At 42.4% G+C, this 18,748-nt stretch overlaps 1 protein-coding gene across 1 annotated transcript in view; it reads right to left on the reverse strand.

Annotated features, from left to right (window-relative positions):
- Window positions 1-908: 908 nt before the first annotated feature.
- The window catches only part of PROM2 (prominin 2), a 26,839-nt gene continuing 8,999 nt past the window's right edge, over window positions 909-18,748 (reverse strand). Inside the window, exons 9-24 of the mRNA XM_051975774.1 lie at window positions 18,563-18,626; window positions 17,895-18,054; window positions 17,214-17,366; window positions 16,393-16,516; window positions 15,714-15,805; window positions 15,521-15,605; window positions 11,857-12,003; window positions 7,890-7,961; window positions 7,380-7,472; window positions 6,723-6,776; window positions 6,352-6,432; window positions 6,017-6,085; window positions 3,266-3,355; window positions 2,653-2,759; window positions 2,269-2,340; window positions 909-1,032 (exon numbers count right to left, since the gene is read on the reverse strand). Of these exons, the coding sequence (XP_051831734.1) occupies window positions 2,277-2,340; window positions 2,653-2,759; window positions 3,266-3,355; window positions 6,017-6,085; window positions 6,352-6,432; window positions 6,723-6,776; window positions 7,380-7,472; window positions 7,890-7,961; window positions 11,857-12,003; window positions 15,521-15,605; window positions 15,714-15,805; window positions 16,393-16,516; window positions 17,214-17,366; window positions 17,895-18,054; window positions 18,563-18,626 (1,455 nt within the window). The 3' untranslated portion in view covers window positions 909-1,032; window positions 2,269-2,276. The remainder of the gene's footprint in view (window positions 1,033-2,268; window positions 2,341-2,652; window positions 2,760-3,265; window positions 3,356-6,016; window positions 6,086-6,351; window positions 6,433-6,722; window positions 6,777-7,379; window positions 7,473-7,889; window positions 7,962-11,856; window positions 12,004-15,520; window positions 15,606-15,713; window positions 15,806-16,392; window positions 16,517-17,213; window positions 17,367-17,894; window positions 18,055-18,562; window positions 18,627-18,748) is intronic.

Raw genomic sequence — 18,748 nt, forward strand, 5'->3', positions numbered from 1 at the left:
GTATGTTCTGACTTGGGGATTTGAAAACACAGTCATTTTACATCTTATCTTCCCAACTAGACTATGCTTTAGGAGGGTAGAGAGCAAGTCTTTTTCTTTTCTTTATACTTCCATGTGGGTATCTGACACAGAGCTTTACATATACTGCTTGTATGGCATTTAATAATGGATGACAAGGATGCTAGAATTTCAAGCTAGAAAGAACTTTAGAGATCATCTAATACCAGGGCTTGCATTTTACAGAAGGGGAAAGTGAGGCCCACAACTTGCCCAGGATCACATAGCAACTAAAAACCAAAGCCAGGGTTCAAACCTGGTCTTTTTAGTTCAGTGCACTTTTCATGACACAAAACTGGATAATTCCAAGACGCCAGCTTTAGGTGAATTTCTGTACCTTGGTACAGTCCTAAGATTCTACATTCAGCAAACATTCACCAGAACAACTTACTCTGTGCAGAGAATTGAGACTGAGAGGTATGGCTCCAAGAATGGGAGACAAAGACTTAGGAAAGTGAAAACACTTTATTGGTTCAAAGGTACACCTGCTACCTTCCTCCTCTACATTCCAGCTGCATGCAGAGTCACATACAGGGTGGGCACATGGGGAAGGGGAAAGTAAGGAAAAGGGCAGAGGAAAAAGGGGAGGGGAAGAAGGGAAAAAAAGGAGTTGGGGGAAAGGAGAGCATGGTTCTGGGTCACACAGCAAGAGGAAAAAAAAAGGAGCCAAGGAGCCTGAGCCCCATTTCAAACCCACCAAGTCCCTTTTACTCTTGAGCAGCCTTGGAGGAAGACAGTCCATGGAAGCACCCTTCACCCCAAGTCCAGGTCCCCTTCCTAGGAAGTGCTTTCAGCAAAACTGAGGGAGTAGTAAAGATTTATCTTGGCAACCCAAAAACTGGCAGCTTCTTGGCAAGTGATACAGGCGTCCAAGCTGACAGGACTCCTCCCCTCTGAGATCAGCAGCTTGCACCTCACCCTCTGGCAGTGGGCAGGCGAGGGTAGTCTGGGAAAAAATCCAGGCCCTCCCAGAAGCTGCAAAGAAAACAGAATCATCAGGACTGGACAGGGCTGCACTACCTAATCTTGGAGGCCTGGGCAGGGGAAGCTAAATTGTCCTCTGCTCAGCCTACTCCTTCCATGATGAAAGCTCTGATCCTCCTAGGTTATTTTTCCTCTGTCTGGAAGGGAAAGAATCTCCTTCCTAGGGACTGGTTCTATAAATCTGGACAACTAAGCAGATTAAAGGTACAGGGGAGAGGAAAGAGGGACTTGGGACTGAAGGAGAGATTTGTCTACAGGGAACCAATGGAAAAGAAAACAGGAGTGAATAAATGAGAGAGGGAGCAAAGAAAAAGAGGGGGGGCAATACATGGAGGAAGGGGATGGGCTGAAGGGCAAGGAAGACGGTTGAAACCCTATCCTTCAAGGTTCAACTCTTGTCATTTCCTCCATGAAATCTTCCTTCATCTTCCCACTCCATTCAGTCAGATGTGATCTCTCTGCATTTAGTGTGTATCTTTCTACTTTGGGCTATACATGTATCCTCTCCAGCAATAACTGTGGCTATGCTATATTCATCTTTGTATCATGAGAGTCTAGCATAGTGCCTTGCAGCACAGTTGATAATAAATGTTTGAATGAATGAAAGAGTAAGTGAATGGGGTTAGATTACAGGACTGGAATGGGAAGGTCGGAGGAGAGTAAAAGGGAGCCAAATTGAGGAGAGTATTGCTGAAGGAAGATGCAGGAGAAGTAACATTAAGATGATGAAGGTAGTGTGAATAGGTACAAATCTAGGTCCCAAAGGGTGGATAGAAATAGTTTGGGGAAATCTCTAGACTGAATTAATATGGTATACCAGATACCTGAAGGGTCCAAAATGGTCCACTGACGGGCAATAAAACTGGGCTAAGGAAATGGGAATTGATTTCACTTATAAAAATGTAAAAAAAAAAAAAAAAAAAAAAAAGTTCTTTTATTTAAGGCTAAAGATTGAAGGAAGAGAAAATAAATGGCTGAGCAAAGAAATCTTGTGAAGGGGACCCTTAGCAATGGTTACATAAGCCTGGGGAAGACAAGCTCAAGCTTCCCTAAAGCACTAGACCCCCAAATCCCAGGGATGCTCAAACAAAGCCCCTCCTTTGCTTCCCTCCTCCCTCCCCCAGTGGGACTTCACACCAGGGAAGCATGGTTTCTGTGATCCCTACTGCTTAGGGCTCATTCTTCCAAGCTCCTCTCCCTGGGATACAGAGAAATCCTTCTCCTTACCCTGGATCCTACAGTTTCAGTGACGTGACTCTGGGGATGTGAAAAAGCTGGGTCTCCTCAGAGCTGGTAGAGCTGTGGCCAGGAGAAGGATGTTAGGGAGTCTCATTTCCCACTCCCCTTCATCTCCGGGAGTCTGAGGAGAAGAAGCTAAGAGAGCCAGCCCACTTTCTCCCCCAGATCCCTCAGAATGGCAGCCCTTGCCCTTGGGTGGGATAAATGCAGCAGAAGGCCAAGTGGGTCAGATCTATAGAAAACCTTTGTGAACCTGAGGCTCGGTAAGATCTGGACTTCTTTCTGGGATGTCTTAGGGCCATGACTGGAAGTCAGTGACCAGACAAAAGGATTCCGAGTGACTCTCCTCCTGGGACCTCATTAACAGCTCACCTTAAGCGTTTTCTGATAGGTCGGAAGTGCTTGGTGGTTTTGATGGCAAAGATGATACTGGGAATTAGCAAGAAGGTGCACCAGGCCAGGCAGAACCAGAAGGCATTCTGAAACACACAGGCTCAGACAAGTGAAAGGTGTCCACTTAACCCCAGGGACCAGCCCAGAGCAACCCTTCCCAGCTGGTGGGAGAACTGAAGTGAACCCAAATAGCAGAGGAAAGTCCTTGGAGATCCATGAGGAGTTCCAGGAGAAGGAACAAGTGGAGGACAAATAGTGATTACAGGTTGGTGGTTTCTGGAGCCTTTTCCACCTTGGAGAGTGTATGCTCCTGTCATCTCAGCACCTTCTTGTTTCATATCCATGGCAATGCCTTGGCTGACATGTCCTGGGCACAGCCTCAGAAGGAGGGGGAAAGGGAAGAGAGAGGGCAATGGTTCTGAGACAGGGACCCAAGGACGGGCAAGCATCATATCAGGTGAGGAGGGAGACCTGGAAAACAAGCTCTTAAAGAGCAGCAGCTACTTTATGCTTTTTTTGCATTCCACTGTGCTCTCCACACTATGGACATTCTACTTCCTGATTTGATTTTATGGGGAAGAGGGCCACTTACCCAGGGGTTAGCGATAAGGTCACATAGGATCACCCGGCCGTTGTCCAGTGCCCCAGACAGGGGTTGGCAAGTGGCAATGTGTTCCGTAACCTGTGGAGACAAGCTTACTAGGGAGAAGTTGCGGGAAGGGACCTGGGTCCTCAGGTCTCTATTCTCCTTCTCTTCTCTCTTTCTAATGCTCCCATGGGAAGACCATCAACAACAACAAAACCTAATGTCCACAAAAAAGTGTTCCATTGAGAGGGGAGAGGGGATTCCCTAAAAATGTCCAGAAACTTCTCTAAGAGTAGGCAGAAGCATTCATAGTCAGCGCCAAGAATGCCTTAAAAGGTCCTTGGCATAGATTACTTTGGCTGAGGCTAGGGATTTCATCTCCCCTCCTTGACCATTTTTGTCCTGGGACCCTAATCCAAAGATTGTACATCATAGCAACCTCCGAGAGGTCTGTCTGTCTCCTCCTTCCTCTTCTACTCCTACTCCTTGACAAACAACAATAAAAGCAAAACACAAATGCATTGAGAGAAATAGGAGAGAGACAGAGAGACAGAGACAGAGAGACAAAAAAAGAGACAAAGAGACAAAGAAAGAAGGAGAGAGGGAGGGAGAGATAGGGAGGAAGGCAGGGAGAGAAAGACAGACAGACAGAGACAGAGACAGAAACAGAAAGATAGAGAAAGAAAGCAGGTGGGAGGGAGGGAGAGGAGGTGGTAGAGAAGGAGGGAGAGACAGGAGAGACAGAGAGATAGAGAGAAACTGAAATGTCTCCCCTAACCCAATTCAATACTATTCAACAAATCATTATTAAGCTCCTACCAGAGACCAAACACTATGCTGGAGTTGGCAAGACAAAGACAAAAATCATCCCTTCTTTAAAAAATTATGTTATTGCTACTAAATATTATATTTTTATATTTCAAATCTTCACTTGCCAAAATTCTAACCCATTCATCAAGGGCTATATCAAAGTCACTTCTTCAAGAAGTCTTTTCTTATTTCCCAGGCTAAAAGTGATCTCTGCCATTTCTGAGTTCCTAAACCACTTTGTGCCACTTACACAACATTTATCTTATACTGCTTAATATTGTAGTTAATTGAATAATTATCTTCTCTCAACTATAAGACAAGGACAGAGACTATTCATCTTTTATCACAGATAGCCCTGACACACAGTAGCTGCTCCTTTGCATATTTGTTGGGCAAGAGAATGACCATAAATACATCCGTACATATAGGGACATGAGGATTTGTAGGGTAAGAACATTCACAGAGACACAAATAGATTGGCATGTACACATAAATTTGGTTATATGCAGAGCCATATAAAGATATACATAGATATATAACATATGATAATAAGACCAATAAACACTTATATGGTATTTTAAGGTGTGTTAAACATTTGCCATCCTTGATCGCATTTGCTATTGCAATCTTACAGCAATCTCCTAGACTCCTCTGTGGATGAGGAAACTGAGGCTGAGAGATGGAGTCATTTGCCCATAGTCACACAACTATTACATATCAGAGACAAGTTAGGAATCCAGATCTCTTCTCTCCTCTCCGACTCCCATGTGCTCTCTGACATACCAGATTGTCTCGCATGCATAAACATATGCAAGCAGGCACATTGCCTGATTTTCTGCTCAAAACAGTATCTGTTGGGCATCTCCCAGAGTCTGCCCATCACTATGTCAGGTGCCACAATTGGGAAATAAAAAAGACAAATACACACTGTTTCTATGCTCTGGAAGATTACAGTGTTGGCTAGGTGACAATTCATCCATCTATAAAACAGTGAGACCACAACTAGACCTGGCACAATTTGGGAGAAAGAGCTCTAAGCTAGAAATCGGGAGAGTCTCCTCCCCACCCGAGTCCACTTCCATGCCCTTTCTACTTCACGTTCTGCAATCCTCTGCTTATGTGACTTTTGGTAAATTATTTCCCATTTCTCCGGGTTTTGATCTTCTCAGCTATAAAATAAGAAGATGGGACTAAAATCATAATATTTAGAGCTAGAAAGACCTTAGGGGTCATCTTAGCTAACCTTTCTTCCACTCTGGAAGGAAAATGAGATGTCAATAAGTCATATGACTTGCCAGAAACCCCCCAAGCAACATTGGAGCATAAATTCAAACCCAAGTTTTCTGTCTCCAAATTAAGAGCTCCTTACAGAGACTGAAGGCAAAGAGATGTGAAGGCCCAAGGTGGGATTTAGGGGCAATGACCCAGGGAAGGGTTTGTGTAGAGGGTAATAGGAAATACGATTACCTGGGTACCTGGGGGACAAACTAGATGGCCCAGAATGCCAAGCTAGAGAATATGGACTTGATCCTGCAGGCAGGGAGACTCCATAGAGAATTTGTGAGCATGTTCCAATCCCAAGAGTGCAGGAGACTCTTCCCAATCATCCCTACTGTAGTGCCCTCATTTGAGATTGACTTCCATTTACACTGTATATATCTTACATGTACACTTTTTAGATGTTGCTTCCCCCAATATAATGTGAGCTCCTTGAAGCCAATGACTTTTGTGGGAGAAGAGATTGTGTGCTTTATTTCTTCTTCTTTTGTGTATCCCTCATGCTCAGCACAGTATCTGATACATAGTAAGCACTTAAATGCTTGTGACTGATTCATTTTCTGCACAAATAATCTGATAGCAGCACTTGTGGAGAGGATTGGTAGGTGAGGAAATGGGAATGGAAAGATTACTTCAGAAGTTATTCCCGGCTGAGTCCCCATGACTCACCATCGCTCTAGCCCAGTCCCCGTATTGATTGAAGTATGCCATTTCTCGATTCAGGAAGCATTCACTTTCCTGTGAAGACAGGATACCTGTTTCTTAGAAAGAGCTGCAAAAGTGCACCTTTAGCTTTGAGACCCATCTTCTCAAACATCCCAGGAACTGCCCTTTAAAGGCAGGATTGAAGTAGGGACACAAGATTCTAAAGTAACAAGAAGATGCTAGAATCCATAAATTATATGCCCAGTGTCAGGATGAGATGCAGCTTACCCTTCTCTTCTCCCTCCCCACCCCAGCTCGTGTTTCAGGTCCCCAAATTCTGACCTTTCCTTCTCACTCACATTCCTCAAAATCCAGTGAGCCCGGACAGGAAGCTCAGTTTTCAGGATGCTTGCATTGACCAGAGTTTCTGAAACCACCAGCTGAGGGATGGCAGAGGGACACAAATTGAGGGTAAAGAGGATTGGAGATCTGGTTTCAAATGCTGACCTAGGGACCCTGTTCCTCAGGTGATATCTCCTTCACCTCCCTCACTGTCAATTCCAGGAAGGTAGAGCATGGGGATCATTCCTGTTCCTCTCTCGGTTTTCCCACTAGCATCTGCAATCTTAGAGTTCCTCTCTGACATCCCTCCCAGTCACTCCCCAGTTGTCTTGGAGACAGTAAGCATCCCAAACCCCTGACCTCTGCATCCCCACCCCAAACCCAGTACCTGGAGGTTTGAGGCAGATGCTGACAGAGCATGGACACTACGATTCAATGCCACCTGTTTAGGAGAGAATGGGATTGATGCAAGAGTGAAAAGTCAGTCAGTGAACAAGCATTTATTAAGCATTTACTGTGTGCCAGCTAAATACAGGGTCTACAAAGAAATATAAAAATAATTCTTTCCCTCAAGAAAAACTTGCTTTCTAATGGTGGAGACAATTGCAATTTGCAAACAACAAAATGTTGTTGTACAAAGTAGATGAAGGGTAATCTTGGGAAAAATCAAAAGCTTTAAAGATTCAAAGGACATCTGCAGAAGGTGAAATATGAGCAGAGAGAGCTGGGGAAGCCAGAAGACAGAAAAGAAGAAGAGCAGGCAGAAGGGACAGCCTATTCAAAGGCACGGGCCAGAGATGAAGTTTAGGATACTCAAGGAACAGCTACCCACTGTAACTGGATTGTAGAGTTCAAGAAGCAGGCTAAAGTGCGAGGGGACTGGAAAAGTAGGAACGCGCCAGATTTTAAAGGACCTTAAATGCCAAATAGAAGATTCCATAGTTTTATTTCTAAGGGATCTTGGATTCTAGCCATCCATTTGAGTATAATTCCATGCCTCCTGTGTCCTCCCCTTTCCCCCAAGTCCCCAGATCCCTGAACTCACCGCGTGGGCCTGCTGAAGAAGGATCTTCTCCTGGTAAAGAGCTTGCAAAGCCTGAGCCTCCTGCTTCAGCTGTTGCCCCAGGGCAGACTCAGTCTGGAGGGATCGGGAGCAGAAGTGGGAGGAGTGGGAAAGAAATAAAAGCAATGCTGTTGCTGTCCTTCAGTCATTTGTAATCGAGTCTGATTCTTCATGACCCTATTTTGAGGTTTTCTTAGCAAAGCCACTAGAGAGATTTGCCATTTCCTTCTCCAGTTTATTTCACAGATGATGAACCAAGACAAACAGGGCTAAATGATTTGCCCAGTCACAGTCACAAGAATTGGGATTAAAACTCAAATTTTCTGGCTCCAAACATACGGTTCTTTCTTCTATCCCATCTTTTCCCAGCAAGCTCTATGGCCTAAAGCCCTCCAGGTCTCCCTGTTATGGAGATTCTCCCCACTTATCTCCTAAGCCTTCTCTTGTCCCTCCCCAATCCTCTGTTCCCCTGAGTCCTGGCTCCTGGCTTACCTGGGCTTGACCCAATTTTTCCAGTTCTTTGATTAGCTTCAAGATGTCAACTTTCAATACTGGCTTCTGGACCTGAAGGGACAGAAGAACAATTTAACATTAAGAAGAGCTCCCTCTCTACCTTCTCTTCTGCTCCCATGTCTGGTCTCTTGGACATTCTACTACAACATTTAGGCATGTCGGGAGTTAGCAATTTCCCAGCTGCTAAAGCCCAGGCAGGCAAGAGTTAGAAGGGGAGACCAGGATTGGGGCACTTCTAGAGCACAGTGTATGGGGCTAACAAAAAGTTCTGGGACAGATTAAGAGGCTGTGTAGCTTGAAAACAAAAATACTATAAGAATGAAGGTTACTGTCTTCCAGCCTTTGCAGACTTGTCATGTGAAAGAGAAATTGGACTTTTTCTTCTTGGTCCCAGAATTAGGAACAATGGATTAAAGGCTTTTCCTTCCTTTTACAGCCAAACTGCTAGCTGTGAAAAAGCTGTCAACATTCCACTTGATTCCACTTCCTCTTCTTTCACTACTTCTCAACCCCTTGTAATCTAGCTTCCAAACACCATTTAACATTCTCCAAGGTTACCAATGCCCCCTCTTAAAAAAAAAAAAAAACTTGATATCTTTGAGGGTTTTTAATAGATTTTGGATAGAAAATGCCATCAGCATCCAGAGAGAGAACTGGGGAGATGTGAATGTAAATCAACACTTACTATATTCACTTTTTTTCTTTTTCTTCTGTTTTTTTCTCTTTTCTGATTTTTCTCTCTCAACATGATTCATTAAGAAATATGTATTTAAAAATTAATGTATTATTTATTATGTATGGGACTACCTGCCATCTAGGGGAGAGGGTGGAGAGGAGGGGAAAAGTTGGAACAGAAGTTTTTGCAAAGGTCAATGTTGAAAAATTACCTATGCATATGTTTTGTCAATAAAAAGTTATAATAATAAAAAATTAATGTACATGTATAACCAGAAGAAAATAAAACAATTTTTAAAAAGATATCTTTGAGGGTTTTTTCAATCACTTCCATTACTAAATATATTACTTTCACCTCTTCTTCCCTCCTCAGAAATAAGAATGTATCACTATTAATTCATTCTTCCTTTAAAAATGAAAAATTTGTTCCTGGACCATCAAATATAAGGAAATTCTGGTACAAAGATAAGAAAGGAAAAAAATTTTACATGATAATTTTGTATGTATTTGAAAAGAATGACAAGTTGTGAGTAGTAGATTAGAAGTTCTGTATACAATCATCTATTTTATTGTATCATATTATGAGGAGGCTTGTTTTATTCCATAAATTAAAAATAAAAGAATTTTTTTAAAAAGTTTCCTCCATTGATACAGATTGTCAACTTGTCTGTTAACTTACAATCTTGAGGAGCTGTTGGAACCTGAGAAGTTTTGACTTATCCATGGTCACATAACTAATATAATATAAGAAAAAATTCAGGTCTTCCTGGACTTCCCAAGCCAAGCTTCTTATCAGTAATCTCTTGTTTGTGCAATCCAAAGACTTTTTCTCTGTCTCTTCATGATTCCACACTATAAATTACCTTTTCCTTTGGATATTCTCATTGCTATAGTTTTTCATAACAGTGATCTCATCTAGTTTTTTACCTGCCTTTCTGCCATTCCTCTTGAATGTCTTCTTCTGAGTGAACATCATCCCCACCCCTCTACATATGTACTTATGCTTTAGGTACCCAGGGCTCCATCCTGAGTCCTTTTCTCTCTGGGCTATCTCAGTGAGTGATCTCATTGGCTCTCATGGGTTCAACTTTTATCTCTATGCAGATGACTCCCAAGATCTATATCTCTAGCCTGAATTGCTCTCCTCCGGCTCTACATGCATAAATGAATGAATAAAAAAATTATTAAGCACTTCCCTTTCAAGGACTGAGGATACAAATAGAAAATCTTCCCAAAAGCTCATAACGTAAGAGGATTCCCCTCTAATAGGGAAAGACAGCATATAAAAAAGGTTTTGGTTACAAACCATATGCAAATCCCAGGGTTCTGGGATGCTGGGTCTTGGGCTATCCCCAGTGGGATCTGAGAAGAAACAGTGGTGGAGGAGCGGTAGAATGACCCCAGTATATGTTGCCTGTCTCTCCCTTAGGATGCCTAGATGTTCCATAGGCATCTGAAACTCACTATGTCCTAAACAAAACTAGTTGGGTTTTTTTCACGTTCCCCACAAAAAAACAAAACAAAACAAAACAAACTCTCTCTTCTTCCTAATTTCTTTGCTTCTATTAAGTAGGCCAGTATCCTTCAGGTTATTCATCCAGTTTTATAACCTCAGAGTCACTCTTGACTCTTCACTCTTCCTCACCCCCACATCCAAATAGGAGTGACCAGTCTTACTGATTCTATCTTTTCAACAGTTCTCACATCTGTTTCCTTTTTATTTACACAGACATCATGGGCTATGCAATAGCCTCTTAACAGGTCTCCCTGTCTTCAGCCTCTTCTCTCCCATCCACTCTACACATATTTTAAGTGTACACTGATATCCCTAAAGCACAAGTCTGATCATGTGACTGCCCTGCTCAAAAAGCTCCATTGGCTTCCAATCTTCTTGAAGATAAAATGAATTAAATACCTCTGGCATTTAAAGACCTTGACAATCTGGCTCCAACCTGTCTTTTCAAGTTTTCTGAACATCATTTCTTTATCACACTCTATGTTCCGAACAAACTGGCAGACTTTATATTGTATTGTATATTTGGATTTATATATTATTATATATTATATTATTTTTATATCTACAAATATAAAAATATATACAAATTATACATATATACATATACATATATATGTATGTATGCACAATTTGGATTGTATACAACAATCCATTTCCTATTGTCATGCCTTTGAACAGTCTGTCTCCTATGCCTAGGAAGGCATTCCTTCTTCACTCTGCCCCTAATTCCTAGCTTCCTTCAAGGCTCAGCTCCAGTGGGCAGAAGGGAGGAAAGCCTGCCTGATTACTCACAAGTGTTTATTGCTCTTTCTCCCACAAATTACTTAGCATACATTTTTAATGTATTTAATTATATTAATGTTGTATTTCCCCAGTAGAATGAGGGCAGGGGCTATTTTGCTATTGTCATTTTATCTCCAATACTTATATGTGGAGAAGTACATTTAGTCAGGCTTGACATAAGAAAAAATTGTTAATAATTAGAGCTATCCCAAAGTGCCACAGGCTACCCCTTCCTGACCGTCTCCCCTTCCCCCTAGAAAGTAACGAGTTTGCCTCCCTCTCCTGCTGTCTTCCAAGAAGAAACAGATTGACCATTTATCAAAGGTGTAGAAAAGATGCTTGTCCAGATTTGGGTTAGACCAGATGGTCTCTAAGATCCTTTTCAGCTCTGATATTCTTTGATTTAATTCAATAGCCAGTAACAGAATTTAGTGGAAAGAGCTTTTAGGTCTTTATGAATGCAACAGAAAAGGATCCCTGGACTTCCATTTTTTCATCTCTAAAATGAGGCAAAGGGGTCAGCTGATAGTAACAGCTCCCATTTGCGTGCTTTGTGGTTTACAAAACACTTTTTTGCGCAATAATGCTGTAAGATTGGTTTTGCAATTTTTACTAACCCCACAGGGGGTTCTGAGACATAAAGAAATTTGTCCAGGGTCACATGGGGCAAAGTAAGGATCTGGAGTGGGCTCCAAGCCAAGCTTTCATGACTCCAAGTTCTGCCTTTCTGACATGAAGCTCAAGAACCCTCCAGCTCTAATATTGTAGGTATCTATTCAGGAGCATGGATGTCACAATTTTATAGGATTATGAACTCTATGAAATCTAGAGATTATGAACTGGAAGAGACTGCAGAAGATCATCTAGTCTAAACTCGGGAAGCTGAGGATCAGAGAGTTAACAAGCCAAGGTACTGAAGAGCTGAAGGCAGCCCCAAGAAGTTGGGGTGTGATGGGAGGGCAGCAGGCTGACCTGGGCAAGGAAGCTGGGGTAGTCAATCTTCTCAATCCCACTGCTTCTGAAGGCTTCTAAATCTCTTTTTGCAGCTTCATTGAGAAGGTCCAGATCTTTCATATCAACTCTAAATTTTCTCACCTCTTCTTGCAGTCGGGCAGTGTACTAGGAAAAGGAAAAACAGGCATGGCAGGTCTATAGGTAACCAGGGAAAGGAATATCCCCTCTGATCCCCTTCCATCATCCCCAGTTTGCCCATATATCCAATACCCTTGGACCATGTACCCCATCTATAGTGGGGTCCCAACAGTATCCCATACATCTCTTTCTTCTCTCTTCTAGAATTAAATACAGGCTCTAACTTTTATTTATTTATTTGTGAGACAATCAAAATTAAGCGACTTGTCCAGGGTTACACAGTAAGTATCTGAGGCTGGATTTGAACTCAGGATCTCCTGATTCCAGAGTTGTTCTATCCACAATGCAACCTGACTCATTTTTAAAGACCTTTTCAACCTCCTATTCTTGGTTCATTATGTACCACATTCCTTCATGCATGACACAGTCCACTGAAAATGGTCTTCTTGCTGTTGTTCACATAGTTCTAGAATCCTCCCCTCCCTCCCCCTGCCTCTCAGAATTCCTAGTTTCTGTCAAACTTCAGTTCAAAGGTCACCCACCTCCTACATGAGGCTTCTTTTTATCCTGCTAATTGTTAGCTACATCTAAATTACCTTTTCTTTATTTTATGTATGTTTCTATATAAACATATTGTTTTCCCAATAAAACATAAGCTCCCTGAGGTCAGGAATGATTTCATATCTATCTTTGTAATCCTGATCTTAGCATGGACCTAGCATATAGTACATGCTTACTAAGTATTGGGGAATTGATTGATTTTCCTTCTCTTTCTTTCTCTGGCTCCTAATTAGCTTCTGGAAAGTTTTGTTTTTTATTTACTTTCAGTCAGTCTCTTCCCTGAGACTGAGTTTCCTCTTTTATATAATTAGGGGACTAGACTAGATGATTTCTCAGATACCTCCCAATTCTAACAGTCTATAAAACTATGACATGCACACAAACTAAGGCATCAGTTACTGGAATACTAAAGACTACTAAACTTGGAGTCAAAACATCTGGATTCAAATTCTGTCACTATTGTCTGACCTTAGACAAGAGGTCATTAAATCTTTCAGTTTCCTACCCCTGTGTCATAATTGTAAAAACATTGGATTAGGAGTCAGAGAGCCTGGACTCAAATTATAGCTTGGTCACTTGTTATCTGTGTGATCTTGAACAAGTGATAGGACCTCTCTGGGTCTCATTTACCTCATCTATAAAAAAAAGAAAGGTCAGAATAATTAACCCCTAAGTTTCTTTCCAGCTCTAATTCTATAATCCTATGACTTATAAATTGAATGGTCTTAAGAAAGTTTAGGAAGAAAAAAACTTAATAAATCACAAGAAGCAGCCATTATAGGACAGCAATAATTATCAGAAAATTATTTAAGTAAATCAAAAAGTTCTAAGGTACCACTTCACACCTTTCAGATTGGTTAATTAATAATGAAAGAAAAGGAAAATGATAAATGTTGAAGAAGATGTGGGAAAATTGGAACACTAATGCACTGTTGATTGAGTTGTGAACTAATACAACTCTTCTGCAGAGTAATTTGGATTTGTGCCTAAAGGGCTATAAACTGTGTGTACTCTTTGATCTAGCAATAGTACTACTAGGTTTGTATCCAAAAAAAAAGATCATAAAAAAGGAAAAAGGACCCCCATGTACAAAAAAAGTTCGAGCAGTTCTTTTTGTGGTGACAAATAATTAGAAATAAATGGATGACCAGAAATTAAGGAATGACTGGACAAGTTATGTTATATAAATGTAATGGAATACTATTATGCTATAAGAAATGATGAGCAGGTGGATTTCAGAAAAACCTGGAAAGAATTAAATGAACTGATACAAAGTGAACATAATCAGGAGAACATTGTACATAGTAATAGCAACATTGTACAATGATCAATTATAATAAACTTAGCTCTTTTCAGCAATTGAATAATACAAGACAATTCTGAAAGACCCATGATGAAGAATGCTATCTATATCTAGAGAAAAAACTATGAAGTCTAAATGCATATTAAAACATACTACTTTCACTTTTTTGTTGTTTTTTTCTCATGGTTTTTCCCTTTTGTTCTGATTTTTCTTTTAAGGGAGAAGAGGAGGAAGAAGAGGGGGAAGCAAAGGAAGAGAAAGGAGGAAAATGAGAAGTGAGGAGGAGGAAAAAGGAGGAAAAAAAGAGGAAGAAGAGGAGAATTGACTGTTACATAGCACTTTGAGGTTTACAAAATTCTTTACATATCTCACCACCCATTTGAACTTCAAAATTACCCTGTGAGGTAAAATGCCATAGTTGTTAACACCCCCACATTACAGATGAAGTAACTAAAGCTCAGAGAAGATAAGAAAGTGTTTATATCCCAGTGAATAAGCATTTTGTAGTAGTAGTAATAATAATAACTAACATTTATTTAGTGTTTTATGACTCACAAAGCACTTTACATGTTAATTAAATTTTATGGAAACATATAATCTAAGAACTGGGAGGAGCTAGCCTAAATCTCTCAGTTAACAGATGGAGAACAGAGGTCTTGTTGTTGTTTAGCTGCCCTTACTCCAATGTCATCCATGGGGCTTTCTTGGCAAAGATTCTGGAGTAGTTTGCCTTTTGAATTAAGGCAAAAAACGTTAACTTGCCCAGGATCACACAGCTAGGAAGTGACCGAACTCAGGTCTTCCTAACTCAGGGTCCAGGGCTTTCTCTACTGAGCCACCAAGCTGGGAAGAACTAGCCTAAATCTCTCAGTTAATAGGTGGAGAACAGAGGCCTAGAGAGGTTAAGTAATTTGCCTAATATCACACAGTCAAAGTAGGGAATGAAAAAGAATTCAGGACTTCTGACTCCCACTTTGATCATCTACAAGGACTCTCGGGGTCCCTTTCTTGAGACCACACTAGAAGCTGGTATCCTCCTGTTCTTTTAGAGATTTTCCCCCTGAACACAGAAGGAAGCTCATAGGAAGGAAGGACCTGGACCCCTTTGCTCTCCATTCAGCACCTGGACCCCCGCCATGCTATTGAAGTCGTATGCTATGAATGCATGAAAAGACCTTAGATATAATAATAGCAAGCATTTATGTAGTGCTTTAGAATTTACAAAGGGCTTTACATATATTATTTCCTTTGATCTTTAAAGATCTACTCCAATCCTCTTATTTTATAAATGAGGAAAATTAGGTTCAGAGAGAAAAAAATGCCCTAAATCCCACAGAGTATAGTTGGCAAGAGCTGGATTAGCCTGCTTCCAACCCTAGTATTTATTCTACGACAAGACTTGCCTCTCTTATTCCAGTGCCCCTTAAGTCTCCCTCTTCTTCTAACCATGACCAACCCCTGGCTGTCCAGTCCTTACCCTCGTTGCATTGCAGCTAGGGGACTGGTAATCTTTGGCCCAGGTATTAGCTCAGATACAGGGCTGAATTCAGAGAGATCCTCTCTGAATGGGGCTCCATTACTGCCCCCCACACACACAACTGCTGATTGACAGAAGTCAACACAAGCTCCAGAACAGAGGGGGTCAGAATCCTGCTGTGCTGGTTTTTAGAGGTTTCTTACCTTATTGATGTCCAGGTGCTTTTCTGGATCATAGGAGCCATTAAGCTGGAGAACTTTCCAGAGAGCAGCACCTTTCTTACACTGCCTAGGAGAGCAGCAAGGAATGAGAGTGGGATTAACCTTCCCCTTGACTTCTTACCCCATTTCTTACAGCTCCCCTCCCTAACCCCCAAAAGGCATGGATGACACTCACTGATAGGCAGAGGGGATGCTGACGTCCTTTTTGAGACCCAGGAGGTGGGACAGGTTCATGGATGGCGGCAGGTTCCCTGGAGTATCAGCAAACTACACATGAAGGGGAGTAAGGAATTCTAGAGTAATGATTAAAACAGATCCCAGTTCCTCCAAGTCCCAGCCTCCTTGGACTAGTGATTGGATAACATACAGCAATGCCCTTAATCGACCCAATTTCAAATCCTGCTTCTAACTTCTCCCACACACAGCTTCCCAGGCCACTTTCCCAGGAAAGTCTTAGCTATAGACAATGAAATTTCCACCAATTCCTGGGCTTACAAATCAGGGACAAATTGGGTATCAGCCCTCTAGTCATTGTTCTCAGTTTCAAGGAAGGAGTATTAGCTTATGAGTATAATGAAACCACTTCTTATCTTTGTTTTCAACAATAATATGACGAGGCCTTCTAGGATTTCTGCCCAAGTCTCCCTCACTTCCAGCCGCTACTAACGTCTCTTTGTCTTTCCCTATCTCTAGTGTTTCTGGGTTTGTTTTTCACTCTCTTCCATCCTGCCTTCCTATTGGTCTCCCAGCTTGTTTCTCCTACACCCAACCTCTGGGCCAGAAGCTTTGGAAGCCAATTCTCCCTTTATCCTGTGAGACAAGGGCCAGCCCCGACCCCCTGGGCCAGACCTTACCTGGTATAGCTCCTGGCTCTCCCAGCTTCTGCACACTAGCGTCTGGATGTTGCCCCCCAGGAGGAAGGTGGCAAAGATAAGGAGGATGAAGGGTCCAGAGAAAAGAAAGCTTAAGCCTACACCCCTATGGAAAACACAGAGCAGGGGATTGAGAGGTTGGTCCTGGCTTGTCCCTCTCCTCTGGCCCAAACATGTTTCTTCCCACCCTTCCTCAGGCAACCATGGAGATAGAAACTGCCTGGGCTACTCAACTAGCCTCATGCTGATCAGGGATGACCTCCAGCAAACTTAATTCAATCCACCCAGGGCCAAACTAAGACAGGTGTCAGTCACTATCTAAAATGTGTTGTTTCTTTGTTTTTTTGGGGGGGAGAAAGGATCATGTTGGGAGGTTGGGAGGAACAGGGAAGGGAAGAATGGAGGGTCTGAAGGAGCAGAGAAGGGATCAGCTTTTACTATTGGGCAGAGGAGAGAATCAAGCCATCCGTGGACTGCTGGCCCCTTTACTACCATCTGGCCCCTTTACTACCATCTGGCCAGCTCATGGAGCCAGATGGGACCAAATAAATAAAAAAGACCATGGAGACTGTACAGACCTACATGGATCTGTGTATGAGCTGCCCGACTAAGATGGTGACCAAACTCACAACAGAATCCACGCGTCGCCAGGTGATTCCCTATCTCACATAGGCTAGCTTGTAGAGCAGGGAAGCCACTCCCTGGGACACAGGAGTGCTAGTGGGGCCAGCATCCTCCCACCCAGCCCTTGCAGCCCAAACCCTTTTGTTGTCTTATCCCGCCCCATTCTGCCTCATCCTTACGCCATGAGAAACTGGGCCCCAGCCTCGCCCTTGGCTTCTGTGTGGCTGGAGTCTTCTCGGGCAGATATCCCCCACAGGCCCAAACCGAGACCCAGCAGGTTACAGATGACCACCAAAAGGACCACCGACGACAGCACATAGCCTGCAACCCACCTATCAGGAAAGGAAAGAGGTCTTGAAGAAAATGAACTTGCCCTTGTTCTTTCACAGGCCATGGAGGAAGAAACATATTGAGCAATGTCAATAGTATAGTGCCAGAGAAAGAGGAAAAAGACTAACCCTGGATGTACATGAATAGTACATGAATATTTAAGTACATTAATGGAATTGATCCTAAACCTTTAGTTACTGATTTGGAAACTACAAAAAGGTAGGAAACTACAAAAGAACCTTAGAGTCATCTACTGTTCCAAACCCCTCATCCTAAAGATAAGGGAAACTGATATATCTTGTTTCAAGGACTGAGGGAAAAAATGAATATCGCATAGGACTCATGGGGCTTGAGGACTGAGAGGGAAAAGGATGAATAAGTACTGGAGGGTGGGAATAGCTAAGTCTAGGTTGTTAAGAGTGAGCACTCAGAAATTGGAGCCCTGAATGAGTAGGCAAGGAGTAGATGAGGGGGGCATCTGTATTTTCTCTCTACTTGCTGGATCTGCCCTCCCCCAACTCACCCAATACCTGTATCTCTCATATTTCTGGATCATATGTAGGTATGGTCTGCTACTATTCTCTGCCTCTGCCAGAGCCTGCCTCCAGCGGTCAGCAGCCTCAGAGCCTGGGAAGCCTTCAGACAGGCCCCTCACTTGCTCTGGGATCTGGGTCACTTCTTCCTTCAGCTCTGCAAGGAGAGGGGTGAAATAACAATAACAAATACAGACTCACATTTCTGTCTTGCTTTAACCCTGGAGCCTATGTAGAAGATATTTCTCTTTTTATGCTCCTGAATTTATCAAGGGAAAGCCCCCACTTCCCATCTTATATAAGTTTACCAAGTACTTTCACATGCATTGTCTTACTTGGACCTGATAAAATCCCTTCGTGGTAAGCAGGATGGACATTATCCCCTTTTTATAAATGAGGAAACCAAGGATCAGAAGGGTCATGCTTGGTGAGGTCACACAGCTAATAGGGTGAAAAAGCTAGAACAAAACCCCACAGCATTCTTTCTGCTGTTAGGTATTATTCCACCCTTTGTTAATCCTCTCTAGAAAAATTTTTCATAGGCGATCCTGTGGGAACTACGGCTCCATTGGCAGCTGGTCACCGTGACCCACAGAAATTCATGTCTCCCCAGAAGTTAGGAGTAGGAGCCTTCCCTGGATCCCTTCTGAGGAAAGACAGCTCACCTTGAACTACATCTGCTGTCTCCATAGCTGTTAGAAGTGGGAGTGTATTGAAGGTGCTGTTATCCTAAAGAGGAGCAGAAGAGGAAGTCACTCCCTTTAGATCAGAGGGAATTGTTCCTGCCCCAGTTCTTAGTTCAGTTGTTAGCTGAATCCAAGGATTTTAAAGCATTTTGTAGAACGTCTCAT

The sequence above is a fragment of the Antechinus flavipes genome, chromosome 2 (assembly GCF_016432865.1).
Source record: "Antechinus flavipes isolate AdamAnt ecotype Samford, QLD, Australia chromosome 2, AdamAnt_v2, whole genome shotgun sequence".
In the NCBI taxonomy this organism is placed as follows: domain Eukaryota; kingdom Metazoa; phylum Chordata; class Mammalia; order Dasyuromorphia; family Dasyuridae; genus Antechinus; species Antechinus flavipes.